This window comes from Salvelinus namaycush, chromosome 3 (genome assembly GCF_016432855.1).
Source record: "Salvelinus namaycush isolate Seneca chromosome 3, SaNama_1.0, whole genome shotgun sequence".
NCBI lineage: Eukaryota > Metazoa > Chordata > Actinopteri > Salmoniformes > Salmonidae > Salvelinus > Salvelinus namaycush.
In genome coordinates, this window is record NC_052309.1 from 16,088,244 (window position 1) to 16,112,788 (window position 24,545).

At 44.0% G+C, this 24,545-nt stretch overlaps 1 protein-coding gene across 2 annotated transcripts in view; it reads right to left on the reverse strand.

Moving 5' to 3' along the window:
• LOC120045008 (PDZ and LIM domain protein 7-like) overlaps window positions 1-24,545 on the reverse strand; it is a 101,305-nt gene that overhangs the window by 71,569 nt on the left and 5,191 nt on the right. For both annotated transcript variants that reach the window (XM_038989814.1, XM_038989813.1), the window contains exon 2: window positions 9,952-10,057. In XM_038989814.1, the coding sequence (XP_038845742.1) occupies window positions 9,952-10,050 (99 nt within the window). In that variant the 5' untranslated portion in view covers window positions 10,051-10,057. The remainder of the gene's footprint in view (window positions 1-9,951; window positions 10,058-24,545) is intronic.

Below are 24,545 nucleotides of genomic sequence, written 5' to 3' on the forward strand. Positions count from 1 at the left end.
CATTACGTAGCCTAGTGGGCTTATTGACGACATGATCTGATAATGAAATAACATGACAAATACATTTTGGTTTCCATGTTACACCTGCAATTCTAAACAATATAAAATATACAATATTTTCTTCAATTAGGTGCTTGGAAATTCCTTGTAATTATTTCTAAGGTCTCATGCTCCTTATAATTATCAGTGATTTCTTTCTGATCAGATTTTGTGAGAGATGTGGCCACTCGTTTCTTGCTGCTTCAATTGAAGGGTGTTGCTCTACTCTGTTGCAGTAAAACCACATGCGGTTATTATGAGTACAACAACATCTAATGTTGGCTTCAACTTTGCTTTCCATACAAATCATTCAATTACAAAAATAACCAGGTTTTTGGTCGCTGTTTTTGGTGAGATTCAAATGGCGATGGTGAGATTAACGCTACAGCAGTTCATGGTCATAGGCTTTATTATTGTTTGTGCCTGTGTCGGCCATATAGGCTACAGAAAAATCGGCATGCATGCACCCAATATATTTAGTCAGGCAATGTCCACATTACTCTCACATATTTTAGAATTTAAAAATAATGTGAATATCGATGCATTCTCAAGGCCAAATATTAGGCCCTATATGTACAATTATATAAATTATACAATTGTATAACATTGAGGTCCTTGAAAATTACAATGAAGTGCTTGAAAAAGTCCCTGAAAGTTCTTGAATTTGACTTGCCAATGTCTGTATGAATCCTGCTTAAAAGATGTATAGTCCTAGTCCTATGTTGTTGTATAGCTGGAGTTATGGGCCTATTTGCATATTTTCACTTGTATTCCTTTAAGTACACATGTGGATCTACATTTTTGTTTCAAAACATTTTGAAATGTTGATCCCAATGTCACACATTGGGTCCATTATTTATAGAAAAACCCATAAGATATTTCAGAGGTGTGATATCATATGCCAATCTACCCCCCCATTAAACTTTCAGCCAGACCATTAGTGTCAGGGCCCACCCCTTCTACTCTCCCTTTTTCTTTCATACTGAGCCAGAGTAGTGTATGTCTGTCTGTCTGTCTGTCTGTCAGTCACATCCACCTCCAGAGTAATCTGTCTGTCTGTCTGTCTGTCTGTCTGTCTGTCTGTCTGTCTGTCTGTCTGTCTGTCTGTCTGTCTGTTTGTATGTCACATCCACCTCCAGAGTAGTGTATGTCTGTCTGTCACATCCACCTCCAGAGTAATCTGTCTGTCTGTCTGTCTGTCTGTCTGTCTGTCTGTCTGTCTGTCTGTCTGTCTGTCTGTCTGTCTGTCTGTCTGTCTGTCTGTCTGTCTGTCTGTCTGTCTGTCTGTCACATCCACCTCCAGAGTAGTGTATGTCTGTCTGTCACATCCACCTCCAGAGTAATCTGTCTGTCTGTCTGTCTGTCTGTCTGTCTGTCTGTCTGTCTGTCTGTCTGTCTGTCTGTCTGTCTGTCTGTCTGTCTGTCTGTCTGTCTGTCTGTTTGTCACATCCACCTCCAGAGTAGTGTCTGTCTGTCTGTCACATCCACCTCCAGAGTAGTGTCTGTCTGTCTGTCTGTCTGTCTGTCTGTCTGTCTGTCTGTCTGTCTGTCACATCCACCTCCAGAGTAGTGTCTGTCTGTCTGTCTGTCTGTCTGTCTGTCTGTCTGTCTGTCTGTCTGTCTGTCTGTCACATCCACCTCCAGAGTAGTGTCTGTCTGTCTGTCTGTCTGTCTGTCTGTCTGTCTGTCTGTCTGTCTGTCTGTCTGTCTGTCTGTCTGTCTGTCTGTCTGTCTGTCTGTCACATCCACCTCCAGAGTAGTGTCTGTCTGTCTGTCATATCCACCTCCAGAGTAGTGTCTGTCTGTCTGTCACATCCACCTTCAGAGTAGTGTCTGTCTGTCTGTCTGTCTGTCTGTCTGTCTGTCTGTCTGTCTGTCTGTCTGTCACATCCACCTGCAGAGTAGTGTCTGTCTGTCTGTCACATCCACCTCCAGAGAAGTGTCTGTCTATTCGTCACATCCATTAAACTTTCAGCCAGACCATTAGTGTCAGGGCCCACCCCTGCTACTCTCCCTTTTTCTTTCACACTGAGCCAGAGTAGTGTCTGTCTGTCTGTCTGTCTGTCTGTCTGTCTGTCTGTCTGTCTGTCTGTCTGTCTGTCTGTCTGTCTGTCTGTCTGTCTGTCTGTCTGTCACATCCACCTGCAGAGTAGTGTCTGTCTGTCTGTCTGTCACATCCACCTCCAGAGTAGTGTCTGTCTGTTGTCGTGTCTTTGGCTATGCCGGATTAAGTGATATGACATGCTATTCTATAAAATCCTTTCTCTGTAATTAATATTACCTGATTGAGCTACTCATGTAAATGTAATTAACTAGAAAGTTGGGGCACCACGAAATAATATTTATAGAGCAGTTATCTTCTGAATAAACTCTTAAAGACCTAGTAATATTTTACATCAATAGCAGTCAATATTAATCGTCACCTTATTTCAGTCTCATCTGAAAGTTGTAAATTCTTGGCTATCTTCATGAACCCTGGCTAACAAGTTGAATCAGCCAAACAAAATTGGGTTGAATTATTTATTTACTAAATACCTAACTAATCACACAGAATTACATATACACAGAATGAACCATACATTGATTACAAATTACGTCATAAAGGAAAACGTCCCTAGCGGACAGAACAGATATGACAGCTGGTTACACAAAGAACGGGGGTTGGGTTTGAGTGAAAGAGCGGGAAGACTGAAGAACAAAGGGAGAAGCGATGTCTCTATCCGGCCGTAGGCAGCTACTCTATCGTAAATACAGAATCTTATGCATTCTAAATTACCGCCCATTTGGAAAAGGAAAATGCAATAAATATTTACTCTGAGCTGCGCTTCAATAAGTTGGTGGTAGATGGAGAGGCCGTGTTGCCCAACAGAGTCCTTTGTCCTTTGAAGAGTGTCTCTGGTGGTGAACTGGAAACGTTGTAGTCTCGTCGTTGTGTGGTAGACGGGATACTCTATCTGTCCTCTCCTAGCCCACGTTTACAGCGGCCGCTGCTAACTCAACGGCTAGGAGGTATCACTTCTGTAGCGAATAAGAGTTCAAAGTTCATACCATTCGCAACCAAAGCTCTCGCTGAGGTTGGCTTCGTTCTGTAGTTATTATCTAAATCCTTCTGACATCGGACCGTGATCCTAATGTACCCAGAACAGAAGGTTATATTTTCGTCAAGGGCTTATATAGTGGAGGGAGAAGGGTGCGTTTCATAGTTTATAACCCATGTCTCTTCACAGGGGCAGGCCACTGATTGAGCAGAGCCCTAACCTTATGAAAACCCAAATCTCTCATTTGGAAGCTAAAATTACATTTAATCTTTTCACAAATAATTTTATACTTAAACATTTGAATTGCACAACAATTCCATGTGAATCTGATAACTATAATGTGTAGACTTTCCCAGATACAGTTTAGGTCGTCCTGTCATCAGTCATAATGTCTCAGATGACAACCGAACTGACATCATATTCATTAAGTACCAACGCATATTTTCAACTGGTTCTATTACCGAAATATGGTTCCTTTCCCTCCACTTGTTTGATGTTCCCAGACTCTCTATGTTTAACAAAGGCTATTCAAGAGTCCCTCTGTAGAGTCAAGAGAGAGGGAAGGGAGAAAGGTATTTATGTGGGGGGTCATAAACCTTACCCACAGGCCAACGTCATGACACTGTGCATCACATCCACCTCCAGAGTAGTGTCTGTCTGTCCATCACATCCACCTCCAGAGTAGTGTCTGTCTGTCTGTCTGTCTGTCACATCCACCTCCAGAGTAGTGTCTGTCCGTCTGTCACATCCACCTGCAGAGTAGTGGCTGTCTGTCCATCACATCCACCTCCAGAGTAGTGTCTGTCTGTCTGTCACATCCACCTCCAGAGTAGTGTCTGTCTGTCCATCACATCCACCTCCAGAGTAGTGTCTGTCTGACTATCACATCCACCTCCAGATTTCTCCCTCTCTTGCCCTCCACATCCCTCCCTCTCTTTCTAATGCTGAGAGATTGCAATAACAATCCTCTTCCTCTGATAGGAAGAGCCATTATCTCCCAGAAGGTGGTGGGTCACTGACCTGAGTGACTGACTGTGTCCTTCAACGTGTCCCTGGACTAGCCTGGACAATACAGGGCACAGGGCAGGGAGACCTGGTCCAGGGCACTGAGCTACTTCACATGAAGCACCGCCACCACCCGCCGAACCACTTAAAATGACTAGGGCCAGCTGAGCAGCTAGCTAGTACTCAGTGTGTCATGGACATTTTGTTAGAAACATCACAACGCTGTGTGCCTCCTGCAGGCTAAACTGGGCCACATGATCAAGGGTCCACACAGGCCCTTAGAACAGCCCTCAGTATACGTTTATAAGCCTATAAATACCCCAGGAGAGAAGGAGAGCAGACTCTCTCAGGTCCTGCTTAGGGCCCATCAAGGACACCTCTCAGACAGTCGGCCTCTCAGCTGGACAGGCCATCTGAGATTTGGGACCGAGACTGACCGCCCTGCTGCCTTGTAAAGACTTCAGACAGTTCATAGCATCTAAGTAGAGATAGTCTATATCTAGTGCACATTAAAAAAGAGTCCAAAAACGATGTAATTCTGAAAAGGAAGAAGCATGACTTACGGTGTGTACTTGTAGTGTAGAGATGCACTACAGTAGAGGTCTTCACAGATCCACCTGTACCCGAAAACTCGAGAACCGATTGTTGCTGGCCAATCATAAGTCATCAAAGGGGCAATAGGCTACAGTCATAGAGCCTCCGTGTGAGGCAAAAGTTAGGAGATATCTAATCAATGGAAGATGAAATTAAAATGATGGAATTACAAGTTAAAGGAGAAGGACGGGCTACAACCCCCAAGAGCCAACAGCTAGGCTGCTACTTTATATTCTGAATGGAGTTGCTGTTGTTAGTAACTGTGTAGGTCGAGAAAGCACATGCTGCCTCAATTAGCCTATCGAGCTAGCTAGCTTAACTAGCTTCTCTTGACTTGATAACGTCAAGACGGGTATTACGTAATCATATTGGATGATAAATAACCTAGCTATAGCAGCTATTAGTCTACTATAGTGCAAGTCGGCTTGGTTGGTTGCTATCTCTCGTCTCTCCCTCCCTCCTCCCTTTTCCCGTGTCACTCGCTCACACTCACAGAAGCCGTCTCTCCCTCCTCTGGGTACTTCAATACAAAACCTAGGAGGCTCACGGTTCGCACCCCTTTCCAAAGACTTACACAGTAATTATGACAACTTCCAGAGGACGTCCTCCAACCTCATTAAGCTCGGGTCCCTGGGTCTGAACCCCGCCCTGTGCAACTGGGTCCTGGACTTCCTGATGGGCTGCCCCCAGGTGGTGAAGGTAGGAAACAACATCTCCACTTCGCTGATCCTCAACACAGGGGCCCCACAAGGGTGCGTGCTCAGCACCCTCCTGTACTCCCTGTTCACACATGACTGCGTGGCCACACACGCCTCCAACTCAATCATCAAGTTTGCAGATGACACAAACATAGTAGGCCTTATTACCAACAATGACGAGACAGCCTACAGGCAGGAGGCGAGGGCCCTGGCGGCATGGTGCCAGGAAAATAACCTTTCCCTCAACGTCAACAAAACAAAGGAGCTGATCGTGGACTTCAGGAAACAGCATAGGGAACACGCCCCTATCCACATCGACGGGACGTATTCCACAATAACGCCGCTAAATATGTGCATGTGACCAATACAATTTGATTTGATCCTATCCGAGGGCTAGGCGTCCCGTCAGCGGGACACCTGCCGCCAATTTCCGGTGAAATTGGAGGGCGCACAATTCAAATAAATAATCGTAAAAATGATGGATATTAAACATCAAGGTACATACAAGTGTCTTATCGGTTAAAAGCTTAAATTCTTGTTCATCTAACTGTATTGTCAGATTTACAATAGGCTTTACAGTGAAAGCATACTATGCGATTGTTTGAGGACGGCGCCCCACATCAACATATTTTTCAATCAGCACAGGCTTCATAAAATCACAAATAGCGATGAAATAATCACTTACTTTTTGAAAATATTCCTCTGATTTGCAATCCACCGTGAAGGCCTCTACATTACAGTACAAATGCTTTGCATGTGTTTCTGTATCATTGTGTGTGTGGGTTGGGGCAGAGGCAGGGCAGGGTTATGTTGTGTTGTTGAGTACGCCCTGGGTGGGTATAGAGTCATGTTTTCCCTCCCTGTCCCCATGTTATCTCTTGACATGTGCCGTGGGCATATGGAGAGATCAGAACAGTACAGCCAGTTTCCACTGGGCCTATTGAAGCTGACTCCCTTAAAAGGACCCCAGCCAGCTGAACACAGCTACAGGGCGAGTGGCTGTGGATATGTGTTCATGTGGTTAGAACATGGGTGAAAACAAAGCCTTTTACAGACACAGAGTGATACTGTGGGTATCTCTGGCTGGGCGGCCAGGCCACCACCACCACCCAGTGATTATAGTCTATTTAATTCTCTACAATGGCTCTGTTTATCCCCACTGCATGTATTCCATGCGCAAAACTTCCTCCAGATGTGAACATCCTGAGTGAGCTCCCGAGTGGCGCAGTGGTCTAAGGCACTACATCTCAGTGCTAGAGGTGTCACTACAGACCCTGGTTCGATCCTGGGCTGTATCACAACCGGCTGTGATCGGGAGTCCAATAGGGTGGCGCACAATTGGCCCAGCGTCGTCCAGGTTAGGGGAGGGTTTGGCCAGGGTAGGCCTTTATTGTAAAATAAGAATAGGTTCTTAAACTGACTTGCCTAGTTAAATAAAGGTAAAATAAAACATTCTGTAGAGTACTGTATTTCTCTCAAAACAAATGCTTCACAATGTGCTTCTCAGAGGGAGGAAATCATATGTACTGTATTTCAAAACCTTTATGGACTTGGCATACCCTTTAAGAAGTCTAGAGCAGTATCAAAATTGAGAAATGAATGCCCATTAGATCCAGCCAGACATTCACTACGGGCATATAACTTCCTTTTATGTACATTTATGGAATTGTCTGTGAAGTGGATGATCATATTGCTCAGTTCATACTTAGGCAGACTTTGGTTTTGACAAAGCAGCATTCTGAGAGAGTTGGACAATGCCCAAAGTTAGACAAACCCAATGCTGCCAAACCACTAAACTCAAAGCTGACATTTTGGATTTGCAGACACATTCTCAGAGGATTTCTTCCCACCTGATTTATTCCAATGTCTGCTGAAGTAGATATTTAAAGCTCTCAAGCACTGAAAATTCCATAAACAATGTATTTTGTGGCTCAGATATAATCCCTTTACTAATCTGTGTGTCTTACTGTAATTACAGGGATATTGTGGGGGTTTGTTATTTATCCTTATAGACCTAATTCAACTGTCTGAAAACAGAATATTGCATTTCAAAAGTTATGTTCATATTTAGTTCTGGCAGTTGCATGTCCAGATATGTCAGTAACATTAAACTTAATGAACCGATACAAGCATGGTTACGACCATATTTATCTTCATAGTTCATATCTTTTGTTTTAGGATTCCTTCCAAGGAAACTCTCCTGAGCAATCTCCAAAACCAACATGGAGCTCCAGTCAAAGCAAACTGTCTCAATCATCAACATCGGTAACACGTCTGAGGGGCAGAGTACTGAGCAAATACTAGCTAAAATACTGTACAAGACATCGTAATTCTGCTGTGCTATTGACAGAGGCACTTCAACAGAAATTATAAATGGATAATTGTGGGTCATACACTGCAGAGCTGTGCTTGTCTATTAGAGAAGCATAGTCACGATCAATTCACAATCAGTGTTGGAGAGAATCTCCTCTTTCTCACAGCAGCAACACAAACAGCGTTATGGAGAGAATCTCCTCTTTCTCACAGCAGCAACACAAACAGCGTTATGGAGAGAATCTCCTCTTTCTCACAGCAGCAACACAAACAGCGTTATGGAGAGAATCTCCTCTTTCTCACAGCAGCAACACAAACAGTGTTATGGAGAGAATCCAAAACAGTGTATAACTACGGTGATGCAGCAGAGCAGCAGTTCACAACCATTCATCACTAGCAGTAGCAGAGTCCTTCTTCACACAGCAGGCCTGGCACCACTACTGCTTCTCAGACCCAGACCCAGCCCAGACCCAGACAAGACCCAGGCCAGAGACCCATGACCCAGACAGATATTAAAGAACCGCAGGAGTTCCTGCCCTGGCCTCCGTAGACAGACAGGTTAATCTAGTGCTCTGGGACTGGGAGGAACACCCAACTGAGTACGAACCCAGAGCCAGAGACATGTGGAGACCCAGTGTAAAGAGTCATCAGACTGAAGAGCAAAGCCTACACCTTTGTAGTCTCTGTAGTCTTCACATAGATTCTGGAAATTTCTGGGGATAGTTAATACTGTGATTGTTATTTAGATATGTCAGATAAAAATGGCATGAGAAGCACAAAGATAGAGACAGAGGGAGATTGGCAGAGGCCATGAGCAGTCAAAGGGGACTTTGTGGTAAAAGCTGCCAAAGGAAAGGTTGTGTGGTTGAAAGCAGCGGTAAGTGTCATAATGAATCTATAGCACAGGCCCTTTAATCACCATGGAGCCAGATGGCATAGTGAGCATGGCCCTTTAATCACCATGGAGTCAGATGGCATAGTGAGCATGGCCCTTTAATCACCATGGAGCCAGATGGCATAGTGAGCATGGCCCTTTAATCACCATGGAGCCAGATGGCATAGTGAGCATGGCCCTTTAATCACCATGGAGTCAGATGGCATAGTGAGCATGGCCCTTTAATCACCATGGAGCCAGATGGCATAGTGAGCATGGCCCTTTAATCACCATGGAGCTAGAAGGCATAGTGAGCATGGCCCTTTAATCACCATGGAGCCAGATGGCATAGTGAGCATGGCCCTTTAATCACCGTAGAGCCAGATGGCATAGTGAGCATGGCCCTTTAATCACCATGGAGCTAGAAGGCATAGTGAGCATGGCCCTTTAATCACCATGGAGCCAGATGGCATAGTGAGCATGGCCCTTTAATCACCATGGAGCCAGAAGGCATAGTGAGTATGGCCCTTTAATCACCATGGAGCCAGAAGGCATAGTGAGCATGGCCCTTTAATCACCGTGGAGCTAGAAGGCATAGTGAGCATGGCCCTTTAATCACCATGGAGCCAGAAGCCATAGTGAGCATGGCCCTTTAATCACCATGGAGCCAGAAGGCATAGTGAGTATGGCCCGTTAATCACCATGGAGCCAGATGGCATAGTGAGCATGGCCCTTTAATCACCATGGAGTCAGATGGCATAGTTAGCATGGCCCTTTAATCACCATGGAGCCATATGGCATAGTGAGCATGGCCCTTTAATCACCATGGAGCCAGATGGCATAGTGAGCATGGCCCTTTAATCACCATGGAGCCAGATGGCATAGTGAGCATGGCCCTTTAATCACCATGGAGCCAGATGGCATAGTGAGCATGGCCCTTTCATCACCATAGAGCCAGATGGCATAGTGAGCATGGCCCTTTCATCACCATAGAGCCAGATGGCATAGTGAGCATGACCCTTTAATCACCATGGAGCCAGGTGGCATACTGAGCATGGCCCTTTAATCACCATGGAGCCAGAAGGCATAGTGAGCATGGCCCTTTCATCACCATAGAGCCAGATGGCATAGTGAGCATGGCCCTTTAATCACCATGGAGCCAGATGGCATAGTGAGCATGAATGCCATTACTGTTTGGTGAGTGTCATGGCTGAGAGGATGCGTGTCTGTGAGTGTGAGCGTGCGTGATATGTTATTTTGGGGGGGGGGGGGGGGGGGGCAGAACATGTGTGTGTGTGTGTGTATGAGAGAGAAACAGAGAGAGGAACATAAAGAGTGAGAGACAGAAAGAGAGAGAGAGAAAGAAAGAGAGAGAGAGAGAGAGACTCACCCGTGAGATAGTGAGGGGCAGACAGAAGTCCTTTCCTCCCTGCAGTCTGAAGCCCCAGGGGGCGGGGCCACCCAGGGAGACGCTGTAGTTGCTGTTCATGATTCTCCTGCAGAAACAAAAACATATTGAGGCAAAACATTAATAAGCTGGTCCTTTATAGCTTATACAGAAGAAGACAAGGCACTCCTACACTCCCATCTACAATATTCTAATATTGAATAAGAAACATAAAACATCAGCAAAAACAAACTAGTACCAGCTGTTCTCAGTGGGTCACTGAAGAGTAGGGCTGTGACAATACCTGCAACAATACCAGTGTTTCCATTGAAACATTTAAAACACGAAGCAGACCAAACTCTTTGGTCCTTTACAAACCTGCTGTATGTAAATTATTGTGTGCTATAGTTTTGGAAAATAAATAAATGTGACGTTTGTTTCCAACATTAGGGTTGTTTTCCTAAAGATGTTAAATCCGCTTTGTGTTTTGTTTCCTTTCTAACGAGTATAGTGATACTGGTATCATCCCGGCCCCACTGAAAAGGAGAACTACAAAGCCTAAACCATAGTCCACAGCCGCTGAGGCGTGATAGTCCAGCGTCCTATTGTGACATAGCTACATGGCTCTGAGACCACCATCCGCGGGGGAAGCACAGCTGCCGACAATTCAAAAACCAGCGCGGCTCCGGTACGTGTTCTCTATTCATTTGAATGAGTTGATAGTTTGAGACATTTCTTGAACTGCGCTGAGAATTTGTAAAGTATGAAAGCCAATGGTCCAATATTCTAGAACATTGCTGTGCGTAAGCTTAAGACCAAAGTCTGCCAAGCTCCAAATATCTGCAGTGTCACAAAATCCTTCACTTAGCTGATTCCATGGAGCCGGATGGGCTAAAAGTTAGGGCTTCTTTTATAACAGTATTGTTATTAGTCTGTTAAATACTTTTTGAAAGATAACACATGGTTACAGTGCCTTCAGAAAGTATTCATACCACTTGACTTATTCTACATTTTGTTGTGTTACAGCCTGAATTCAAAATGGATTAAATTGCCTGTAATTAGCGCCATTCATTTTTCCCTCTATCCTTAGCAGTCTGCCAGTCCCTGGCGTGAAAAGTGTCCCCACAGCATGCTGCCATCAACATGCTTCACGGTAGGGATGGTGTTAGACAGGTGATGAGCTGTGCCTGGTTTACTCCAGACATAGCGCTTTGCATTCAGGCCAAAGAGTTACATTTGATGTCTCATCAGACCACAGACTTTTGCCTTATGCTCTCAGTCTTTCACGTGCCATTTTGCAAACTCCAGGCATACTGTCATGTCTGGCCACTCTCCCATAAAACCAAGATATGTGAAGTGCTGTAGATACTGTTGTCCTTCTTGCAGGTTCTCCCAACTCAGCCAATGAACTCTGCAGTTCTGTCAGAGTGGCCATTGGGCTCATGGGCACCCCCCTGACCATAAATTGGCCACAGATGGACTCCAATCAAGTTGTAGTGACAAGGATGATCAAAGGAAAGTGGATGCACCTGAGCTCAATTTGGAGTGTCATATCTAAGGGGTGTGAATACTTACAGTACCAGTCAAAAGTTTGGACATACCTACTCATTCCAGGGTTTTTCTTTATTTTTCCTATTGTCTATATTGTAGAATAATAGTGAATACATCAAAGCTATGAAATTACACATATGAATCATGTAGTACCCAAAAAAGTGTTAAACAAATTCTTCAAAGTAGCCACCCTTTGCCTTGATGACAGCATGATGTAGTCACCTGGAATGCATTTCAATTAACAGGTGTGCATTGTTCAAGTCCATATTACGGCAAGAACAGCTCAAATAAGCAAAGAGAAACAACAGTCCATCATTACTTCAAGGCATGAAGGTCAGTCAATACGGAAAATGTCAAGAATTTTGAAAGTTCCTTTAAGTGCAGTCACGAAAACCATCATGCGCTATGATGAAACTGGTTCTCACGAGGACCGCCACAGGAAAGGAAGACCCAGAGTTACTCTGCTGCAGAGGATAAGTTCATTAGAGTTACCAGCCTCAGAAATTGCAGCCCAAATAAATGTTTCACAGAGTTCAAATAACAGACACATCTCAACATCAACTGTTCAAAGGTGACTGCGTGAATCAGGCCTTCATGGTCGAATGGCTGCTAAGAAAGCACTACTAAAGGACACCAATAATAAGAAGAGACTTGCTTGGGCCAAGAAAAAAAAGCAATAGGCATTAGACCGGTGGAAATCCAAATTTGGGATTTTTAGTTCCAACCTCCGTGTCTTTGTGAGACGCAGAGTAGGTGAACGGATGATCTCTGCATGTGTGGTTCCTACCGTGAAGCATGGAGGAGGTGGTGTGATGGTGTGGGGGTGCTTTGCTGGTGAGACTGTTTGTGATTTATTTAGAATTCAATGTACACTTAACCAGCATGGCTACCACAGCATTCTGCAGCGATACGCCATCCCATCTGGTTTGAGCTTAGTTGGACTATCATTTGTTTTTCAACAGGACAATGACACCAACACATCTCCAGGTTGTGTAAGGACTATTTGACCAAGAAGGAGAGTGATGGAGTGCTGCATCAGATGACCTGGCCTCCACAATCACCCGACATCAACCCAATTGAGATGGTTTGGGATGAGTTGGACCACAGAGTGAAGAAAAAGCAGCCAACAAGTGCTCAGCATATGTGAGAACTCTTTCTAGACTGTTGGAAAAGCATTCCAGGTTAAGCTGGTTGAGAGAATGCCAAGAGTGTGCAAAGCTGTCATCAAGGCAAAGGGTCGCTACCCTGAAGAATCTAAAAGATAAAATATATTTTGATTTGTTTAACACTTTTTTTGGTTACTACATGATTCCATGTTTTATTTCATAGTTTTTATGTCTTCACTATTATTGCACAATGTATAAAATAGTAAAAATAAAGAAAAACCCTTTTGACTGGTACTGTATAAATTTACAAAACATTATATGTGGGATTGGAAATTATGCAGACAATTACATTGATGGAATCTACAATCTATCTGCGATATTAAAGCTGATCTACCCCCTAAATAAAGTAAACAATGAAATGAAAAGAAGAATATGAGCAAAGTAACCATTCTATGCAGCATTCTATCAAACAGTGAACAGTGTGAAGTCAATATGTGTTGTATTGAGTAGAAGTGTGAATATCAGTGATAGGTTTTTGGTGTAGCACATGCGCATAACATTTCGAAAAGGGGAACAAGCATTGCTGGGACGGGGCGAACAGGACACTATGCCACTCTGAATTTGTCCCCCATACTACTGGTATTGTGACAACACTAACCAAAACTGTTCTTGTATAAAGTGTTTCAGCACAGAGATATGGAGTCATGCCAGCATTACACCTCACTGACACAACAGGCTACCACACACTTAGGAAGTGACATTGATACTATACACCCAGGAAGTGGCACAGCTACTACACACCCAGGAAGTGGCATAGCTACTACACATCCAGGAAGTGGCATAGCTACTACACACCCAGGAAGTGACCTAGCTACTACACATCCAGGAAGTGACAAAGTGATGAGAGGGCCAAACATAGAGAGTGAGGCCAGACTTAAGATGGTGGACAAATGAAGATGTCTTACTCAGGCTGTTTACCATTGAAAAAAATTGTCCCAGTTCCGGTGTGCTTATTAAGGGGTGGCTCCCTCATAGACACCAATGCGATAGCAGCTTGGTCTGGTCTGCTTAGATCATTGACTATATATGATCCAGAAAAAAATAGGTAGTGGGATGTCCCGCTTCCTCTTCCGTCTCTGTCTAGACCACACATAAACATACGCAAACAGTAAATAAGAGATATGAAAGAAAACAAAAACAATCCAGCGGAAGATATTGCTTAATTCATGTCTGTCATCATAATCGACAGCACCAGGCCTCTTTAACGTCTTTCAACTGATAGGCCTCTGTACGGCCTATTAGGTGTTTTTGCTATAAAAAGTGTTTCATAACCGCCAGCTCATCTCTGGGTTTAAGGCTAAGCTGAGGTGATTAATGTATTGAACAGTCGTGGCCAAAAGTTTTGAGAATGACACAAATATTAATTTTCACAAAGTCTGCTACCTCAGATTGTATGATGGCAATTTGCATATACTCCAGAATGTTATGAAGAGTGATCAGATGAATTGCAATTAATTGCAAAGTCCCTCTTTGCCATGCAAATGAACTGAATCCCCCAAAAAACATTTCCACTGCATTTCAGCCCTGCCACAAAAGGACCAGCTGACATCATGTCAGTGATTCTCTCGTTAACACAGGTGTGAGTGTTGACGAGGACAAGGTTGGAGATCACTCTGCCATGCTGATTGAGTTCGAATAACATACTGGAAGCTTCAAAAGGAGGGTGGTGCTTGGAATCATTGTTCTTCCTCTGCCAACCATGGTTACCTGCAAGGAAACACGTGCCGTCATCATTGCTTTGCACAAAAAGGGCTTCACAGGCAAGGATATTGCTGCCAGTAAGATTGCACCTAAATCAACCATTTATCAGATCATCAAGAACTTCAAGGACAGCGGTTCAATTGTTGTGAAGAAGGCTTCAGGGGGCCAAAGAAATTCCAGCAAGCGCCAGGACCGTCTCCTAGTTGATTCAGCTGTGGGATCGGGGCACTACCAGTACAGAGCTTGCTCAGGAATGGCAGCAGGCAGGTGTGAGTGCATCTGCACACACAGTGAGGCAAAGACATTTGGAGGATGGCCTGGTGTCAAGAAGGGCAGCAAAGAAGCCACTTCTCTCCAGGAAAAACATCAGGGACAGACTGATATTCTGCAAAAGGTACAGGGATTGGACTGCTGAGGACTGGGGTAAAGTCAAATGACTTTACATTCATCTCTGATGAATCCCCTTTCCGATTGTTTGGGGCATCCAGAAAAAAGCTTGTCCGGAGAAGACAAGGTCAGCACTACCATCAGTCCTGTGTCATGCCAACAGTAAAGCATCCTGAGATCATTCATGAGTGGGGTTGCTTCTCAGCCAAGGGAGTGGGCTCACTCACATTTTTGCCTAAGAACACAGCCATGAATAAAGAATGGTACCAACACATCCTCCGAGAGCAACTTCTCCCAACCATCCAGGAACAGTTTGGGGACGAACAATGCCTTTTCCAGCATGATGGAGCACCTTGCCATAAGGCAAAAGTGATAACTAAGTGGCTCGGGGAACAAAACATCGATATTTTGGGTCCATGGCCAGGAAACTCCCCAGACCTTAATCCCATTGAGAACTTGTGGTCAATCCTCAAGAAGCGGGTGGACAAAAAAAAAAACACAAATTCTGACAAACTCCAAGCATTGATTATGCAAGAATGGGCTGCCATCAGTCAGGATGTGGCCTAGAAGTTAATTGACAGCATGCCAGGGCGGATTGCAGAGGTCTTGAAAAAGAAGGTTCAACACTGCAAATATTGACTCTTTGCATCAACTTCATGTAATTGTCAATAAAAGCCTTTCAGTTATGAAATGCTTGTAATTATACTTCAGTATTCCATAGTAACATTTGACAAAAGTATCTATAAAGACACTGAAGCAGCAAACTTGGTGGAAATTAATATTTGTGTCATTCTCAAAACTTTTGGCCACGACTGTACAGTGATTACCAACTATTTCCATCAACTAGTGAATCCCCAGTGTGAATGCTGGCATGTCTTCAGACGTATCTGTCTATAGGGTTTAGAACTGTAGGCTGGTAATGGGGCTGATGCCACCGTGCTTGGTGAGGACAGAGCCAGAGACACACCCTAGAAGACCAGGGACGCGCTGGAACCTTGTGAGGAGAGAGTAGCAGAGCCAGGCAGAGCGAGAGACACACCCTGGAATACCAGGGACGCGCTGGAACCTTGTGAGGAGAGAGTAGCAGAGCCAGGCAGAGCGAGAGACACACCCTGGAATACCAGGGACGCGCTGGAACCTTGTGAGGAGGGAGTAGCAGAGCCAGGCAGAGCGAGAGACACACCCTGAAATACCAGGGACGCGCTGGAACCTTGTGAGGAGAGAGTAGCAGAGCCAGGCAGAGCAAGAGACACACCCTGGAATACCAGGGACGCGCTGGAACCTTGTGAGGAGGGAGTAGCAGAGCCAGGCAGAGCGAGAGACACACCCTGGAATACCAGGGACGCGCTGGAACCTTGTGAGGAGAGAGTAGCAGAGCCAGGCAGAGCGAGAGACACACCCTGGAATACCAGGGACGCGCTGGAACCTTGTGAGGAGGGAGTAGCAGAGCCAGGCAGAGCGAGAGACACACCCTGGAATACCAGGGACGCGCTGGAACCTTGTGAGGAGGGAGTAGCAGAGCCAGGCAGAGCGAGAGACACACCCTGGAATACCAGGGACGCGCTGGAACCTTGTGAGGAGAGAGTAGCAGAGCCAGGCAGAGCGAGAGACACACCCTGGAATACCAGGGACGCGCTGGAACCTTGTGAGGAGAGAGTAGCAGAGCCAGGCAGAGCGAGATACACACCCTGGAATACCAGGGACGCGCTGGAACCTTGTGAGGAGGGAGTAGCAGAGCCAGGCAGAGCGAGAGACACACCCTGGAATACCAGGGACGCGCTGGAACCTTGTGAGGAGAGAGTAGCAGAGCCAGGCAGAGCGAGAGACACACCCTGGAATACCAGGGACGCGCTGGAACCTTGTGAGGAGAGAGTAGCAGAGCCAGGCAGAGCGAGAGACACACCCTGGAATACCAGGGACGTGCTGGAACCTTGTGAGGAGAGAGTAGCAGAGCGAGAGACACACCCTGGAATACCAGGGACGCGCTGGAACCTTGTGAGGAGAGAGTAGCAGAGCCAGGCAGAGCGAGAGACACACCCTGGAATACCAGGGACGCGCTGGAACCTTGTGAGGAGAGAGTAGCAGAGCCAGGCAGAGCGAGATACACACCCTGGAATACCAGGGACGCGCTGGAACCTTGTGAGGAGGGAGTAGCAGAGCCAGGCAGAGCGAGATACACACCCTGGAATACCAGGGACGCGCTGGAACCTTGTGAGGAGAGAGTAGCAGAGCCAGGCAGAGCGAGAGACACACCCTGGAATACCAGGGACGCGCTGGAACCTTGTGAGGAGAGAGTAGCAGAGCCAGGCAGAGCGAGAGACACACCCTGGAATACCAGGGACGCGCTGGAACCTTGTGAGGAGAGAGTAGCAGAGCCAGGCAGAGCGAGAGACACACCCTGGAATACCAGGGACGCGCTGGAACCTTGTGAGGAGAGAGTAGCAGAGCCAGGCAGAGCGAGAGACACACCCTGGAATACCAGGGACGCGCTGGAACCTTGTGAGGAGAGAGTAGCAGAGCCAGGCAGAGCGAGAGACACACCCTGGAATACCAGGGATGCGTTCGAACTAAACCCAACACCAATGCCAATCACTGGAAGCCCGAGGGCTTGACTGACACATTTCTCAACCACCTGGCAAGAATGTGCCATACTGCAGGGCAGGGATGGGCTACTTTGATAAAACAAATCTTAACTCATCATGAGGGGCTGCAGTGTTACAACTAATTTCCTGCAATTCTACACATTTTGTTATAGGGTGGAGAGAAATGTTTGCAGCTATTAAGTGACTAACAAAATCAATGGGGGACCCCCGGTAGGTGATTCAACCATGATTAGGCCTATTACAGGCTGGCCGCTTGACTTACCAAAGTAAGTTAGTCTGTGGCATGTGACCCCTCTTTTGAAGGCCCTTGGATACATTTTCTAACAATTCTAATGATATATTTATATATTTTTATTGGGGAGGAGCCCGTCGGGGTTAGAATAGTAGAACACACAGGGTGCAATTTCAAAATGTGGTTGTGCATCAGCAGTTTTTCTCTTGTTATGTCACTCACTTATAGACGCTCAATTAGGCCGTGTTAGCTAACAATTTTAGATTGGTAAGTTAGTGGCAAACAAGTGTTTTTTCCCCAATGTCTGATGGGCTTTGGAGGGGGGGGGGGGGGGGGGGGTACAGGACAAGACTAACAGTGTGTCCTACTGACCCCAATGTTGCTTTGTCTAAAATGACTATACCAACAGTCACAGACATACCGTATAGCATGCATGGTGCAGGCAAGCCATTCATGCTCTGTTGAAATTCATTAGTTTGACATTAGTATTTTTCGTCCAATTATGATTTTTTAACGCCGATACCGATACCGATTATTGGAGGACCAAAAAAAGCCCGATACCGATTAATCGGACTATTTTTATATATATAATTGTAATAATGACAATTACAGCAATACTGAATGAACAATGAACACTTTTATTTTAACTCAATATAATACATAAATAAAATCTATTTAATCTCAAATAAATAATGAAACATGCTCAATTTGGATTAAATAATGCAAAAACACAGTGTTGGAGAAGAAAGTAAAAGTGCAATATGTGCCATGTAAAAAAGCTAACGTTTAAGTTCCTTGCTCAGAACATATGAAAGCTGGTGGTTCAATATTCCCAGTTCTTCAATATTCCTAGTTAAGAAGTTTTAGGTTGTAGTTATTAGAGGAATTATGACACGTCGACTATTTCTCTCTATACCATTTGTATTTCATATACTGTACCTTTGAATATTGGATGTTCTAATAGGCACTTTGGTATTGCCAGCCTAATCTCAGGAGTTGATAGGCTTGAAGTCATAAACCGCGCTGTGCCTCAAGCATTGCTAAGAGCTGCTGGCAAACGCAGTAAAGTTTGAATGAACGCTTACGAGCCTGCTGCTGCCTACCACCGCTCAGTCAGACTGCTGTATCAAATATCAAATCATAGACTTAAATATTATATAATAAACACAGAAATACGAGCCTTTGGTCATTAATATGGTCAAATCCGGAAACTATCATTTCGAAAACAAAACGTTTATTCTTTCAGTGAAATATGGAACCGTTCCGTATTTTATCGAACGGGTGGCAACCCTAAGTCTAAATATTGCTGTTACATTGCACAACCTTCAATGTTATGTCATAATTATGTAAAACTCTGGCAAATTAGTTCGCAACGAGCCAGGCGGCCCAAACTGTTGCATATACCCTGACTATGCTTGCACTGAGAAGTGACACAATTTCCCTAGTTAGTATTGCCTGCTAACATGAATTTCGTTTAACTAAATATGCAGGTTTAAAAATATATACTTCTGTGTATTGATTTTAAGAAAGGCATTGATGTTTATGGTTAGGTACATTTGTGCAAAGATTGTGCTTTTTTCAGCAATACCCTTTTGTTAAATCATCACCCGTTTGACGAAGTTGAAGTAGGCTGTGATTCGATGATAAATGAACAGCCACCACATTGATTATATGCAACGCAAGACAAGCTAGTTAACCTAGTAATATCATCAACTATGTGTAGTTAACTAGTGATTATGTGAAGATTGATTGTTTTTTACAAGATACGTTTAATGCTAGCTAGCAACTTACCTTGGCTCCTTGCTGCACTCGCGTAACAGGTGGTCAGCCTGACACGCAGTTTCCTAGTGGATTGTAAAGTAATCGGCCATAATCGGCGTCCAAAAATGCCGATTATCGATTGATATGAAAACTTGAAATCGGCCCTAATTAATCGGCCATGACGATTAATCGGCCGACCTCAAATTTTTTACATTCCTTTTCCATTGAAAATGAGCAGAATTGTTAGTACAGAACAACTAAATCATTGTTAGTTGAGTTGTGACACAGGAGTGAGTGAGATAGCAGAAGTCCAGACTCAAACTGAGTTTTCATGTCCAGGAAGTACTACATAGAGTTTCTGAAGGAGTTAGCCAAAACTCTGACTGGAGAAGAGAGAGCTCAAGTACATCTCTACACACACCTCTGTAGGGGTAAACATGCTTTCAAATGGTTGGACTAAGGGGGTCATTCTCACGAAACTGACATTTGGCTAACAAATTCTCAAGTGTAATTTTTCCAAAAGTGTCCTCATGGATCACTGAGATTACCACAATTTCCATAAAATCCCAAAAAGTTATAAACAAATCCATGGCTAATATTTTGTAACATTGCTCTCCTAATTAAAAGGCCTGAGTTAAACATAACACATAAAATTAAAATATTTCAGATTAGAACATTTGAACAAAATGTAATTTGATTTTTCCCCAATTTTACCTTTTAAGCCTTTCGATAATGAGACGTCTATGTGGGGAAAGGGGGGTGTTTGAGAATAAAAACCTCATTCTGAAGGCATATAAGCAAATAAATTAACTTAACTTCAACTACCCCTCTATATGATGCATCATGGGTGAATAAATCTTTATTTCAAAACTGATTGGAGTTTTTACAGGAACTTGAAAAAATGTTACGTTAATGAAACACGTCCACACACACTGTGTTTGTACGTAATAAATATTATAGTTTAATGTAAACTTCAACTAGTATTTCATGGTTCCTATTGGAATGTGCGTAGATGTTAGCTTTGTTAGCATAGCCGCCTGGGAGATCAGTAAACACCATAAAAGATAACAGGCTGATGGTGACGTGGACCACAATGATTCAGCTACTAAAACAGACATTGCCAAAACTTTTTTTCTGACAGGGCCTCTTATTTCAGTTTAAAAAGGAGAAAACAAATGTTTATGACTGTGGGGTGTATTTCATGAGTAATACCTGCCTTGTCATCCTAAAACATGATATTTCAGTGCTGTAAGTCATGCCGTCGGTCACAAATCCACACTGTGACCTGGGTAGTAAATGGTCTACTCTGAGGGCCAGAGCGCCACCTGCTCCAGCATGTCACCTGACCCCTACGTCACACTCCTCCCATCCCCTCTCCTCCCCCAGTGTGTCAGACTTCATGCCCCCTGGCTATCTGACTGTCTTGATCACACCTGGAGCAGGTATGGCTGTAGAGGGCTCTTTAACAGCTCTTTAACACTGGTGGTAGTGAACCACCAGCAGCCAGGGGAGGGGAGGGAGGGGGATAGAGGGAGAGGGTCACACACCTGATGGACAACAGGACACAAGACCCATTACTCCTCCACCTCCACACACACACACACATGTACACATGGCATGAGGTAGTCATATAAGGCACCCTTCTCTCCTCTCCAGTGTGACCCAGGGCTGAGGTGAGCTAAATACATCTAGGGTTCAGGGGTAATTACAAGCCCAACAGCACCAACCTAGAGTTCACCAAGAGGATAACATGGTACTAACCATCTGGTAATCAACATGTTTTCAGAGTATATCCAATCGGATGGATAGTGGATACTAATTATATGGGACTTACTAAGAAAAAACCCCCAGCAAAGATGGGGACCAACCTTTAACTTTGACTTCCTTCCCAACCTCTCCAAATGTGCAAATCACCTAATCAATAACAGTGGGTCAAGGATCAAATCTTTCACACTGCATATCTGAGTATAGGTAAAGGTCTGCAGGTTCAGATCAGTTTGCACAGCTGATGCATGGATTATTTTCGAAGCACGCCACACATGAACACGATGAACTGTTATTATAACTACAAATGGTCCTGTGGTAATTTCTATGGCTTCAGGACGTTTTCCTCAGATGTTGAAAAACAAGCCGGTCGCCACTGAACAGAAGTACATCAACAGAAAGTCCAAGACAAATGTCAGCTTCACAAGACACAGATTCCCTCTATTATACTGTATACTAACTCCACAGCAGCTTCATGTCTGAGTCCACCATAAGACTGCTTATAACTGCTTATGACAAAAGGACATACAGGTCGACTGTATGAACACCAATCACCTGATTTTAAAAAAGCTTTAAAATTTCTCTCTGACCTTCACTGAATAGACATTTGATAAAAGCTCCTGTAACTACAGATATTATTATGTGAACAGAACCTCACCCAAAATGGACTAGAGACACATGACAACGTTTTAGGAAGGGATCCTTGGCAATATTCAAGATACACTATGCTCAGTTTAATATTGAACAAAGCATTACTTCATGCCCATGCATGCGTGTCTTACACACCCTATTATGGTACAACGCACAGGGCAGGAAAGACCTTTCACAATTTTCACACAGATCTCAACACGTTCCCTTTCCTTGCCAAGTATAAGGCTACACTGCAATACTAACTCGGCTACTGCCCATAAAATACATTAGAACAATACAAAAATAAGTACACAAGTAGTAGCCCACATGAATTCCAATTTCAGATTCTCTCTCTCTGTAGTAGTGTAATAAATACCATTTAAAATAACACAAGCATATTGCTATTACATTGTTATAACTAACTTCTTTCTAAGCAGGGTTTCTCACACACTTATAAACAGATACAGAGACAGACACACACACACCCAAGGACAGAGGGCTGACGTAAACCTTTCATAAACACTGATAAGGAAAGGCTTTGATCAAAAGAGTGCTTGGGTCCGCATTTCACGAAATAATGAGACACACACACATAACCAAGGACAGAGGGCTGACTACGCACACACAAAATCTCCTGCTTAGCTGAACATTTGATAACAAAGAACTTTTGCTATAAGACTCAGAAGGATGACGCCCAGCTCATCAGGACCAATCTGAGAAGACAACAACCTGTCCAGAACCAACCAAAGGACCAGAACTTCCAGACTCAACCTACTTTCTGTGTTGTATAAAATGTCTATGCATTTCTGTTATCTGGGCTTTTTCTGGAGGTTCTCTATGAGCCGAAGGAACGAGACCGTATACGCTTGTACCAGATATCTTCACTCTGAATAAAACTGTCACTTGTCATACAATTTACCACCTTGTCCGAATCGATCCTTGACCGGCTCACCCTTCTCAATATCCAATTATCAACAGAAACATGGTAAGCAGAGGATGGTTATCTAGATACCCGGTCCAGAGTGGTTGATGTGGATGTGAGGGGGCGAGTTGGTGGAAGGACGGTTCGCGGAGGACAGGTGAAATCTTTGGGGGGAGGTCAACAATTCTGCTCAGCTCGGGGAACTGATCTTCTGGTCGACCAATAAACAAGGTAAGCAAGACCTGTTAAATCAAACTTTGCATATTGTCGTATAGTCTATCCAAATTTTGATCAGTACTACCGAGTGTGAGTATGGATTCTTGAGTAAATTTACATATATAAATGACATGTGAACGACAGTGAAGTGAACATATGTGGGAATAATTTGTAAGTATTAAGATCTATTCATATAGTCCGGCTGTGACCGGTGAGGAATAGGCTTAATTTGTGATAAAAAGAACTATTCGTATAGTCCGGCTGTGTCCGGTGAGGAATATAGTAAGCACTATTCAATAGTCCGGCTATTCAGTCGGTGAAGGGTAGGCTTAAAATTGGGATAGGGATTATTCAATAGTCCGGCTATTCAGCCGGTGAAGGATAGGCTTGTTCCATCCCCATCCATATAGTCCGGCTGTGACCGGTGAGGAGTGGGGTAAAGTTTGTCAAGACCTATTCATATAGTCCGGCTGTGACCGGTGAGGAGTAGGCTAGACTTATTCAATAGTCCGGGCGATTGTCCGGTGAAGAATAGTCTATTTTTGTGTTAAAAGTGCTATTCATATAGTTCGGCTGTGACCGATGAGGAATAGGCTTAATTTGTGTTAAAAGTGCTATTCATATAGTTCGGCTGTGACCGATGAGGAATAGGCTTAATTTGTGATAAAAAGAACTATTCGTATAGTCCGGCTGTGTCCGGTGAGGAATATAGTAAGCACTATTCAATAGTCCGGCTATTCAGTCGGTGAAGGGTAGGCTTAAAATTGGGATAGGGATTATTCAATAGTCCGGCTATTCAGCCGGTGAAGGATAGGCTTGTTCCATCCCCATCCATATAGTCCGGCTGTGACCGGTGAGGAGTGGGGTAAAGTTTGTCAAGACCTATTCATATAGTCCGGCTGTGACCGGTGAGGAGTAGGCTAGACTTATTCAATAGTCCGGGCGATTGTCCGGTGAAGAATAGTCTATTTGTGTTTGTAGGCGCCAGGTTGAAAAATGTTCAATGTTTAAGTGTAATGTTTCCAATGTCTAAAGTCTAAGTGTTCAACGTCTAAAGGGTAATGTTCATAGTGGGAAAAATGTAAATGTTTAATGTATACATGTAAAAAAAAATTGGATTCTGGATTTTATCCAGTGACGGGCTAAGTACAGTCGGATAGTCAAACATATACACTGATATACGCACACACATTACCAAAACTATTCTGTACTAAATTCCACTGCATTAAAATAAAATATGACGACCCCAAATACTCCAAAGCTAAAATTTAACGATTTTCTAGATCAGAAGATACAAGACAAGTAAGGGGGAAAAGAACAAGACTGGAAGAGTGGCACCCCAGTTCTTTTGGTATGTCTAGATATGGCATGGAACACGAATGTAGGTGTAACCTTTTGACCTATTTTCATTGCATTTTCATGTGGTTTGATCACCCACAGGGAAATGTAGTGAGGATAATGAAATCGTGGTCATTTGGAATACTAATTTTGAGATAATAGAGTTTATAACTCTTGACCATAATTGCAATTAACCACAGAGGAGTCAGGTTTCTGGTTTTAAACATTGGCTATGACGGTTTTGAATGGGCTGTTATTGAATTGGTTTGAACAGGAGATATTTTAAGCCTATAGGGCATGGAAATAAAAGTGATAGAGAGCTTATT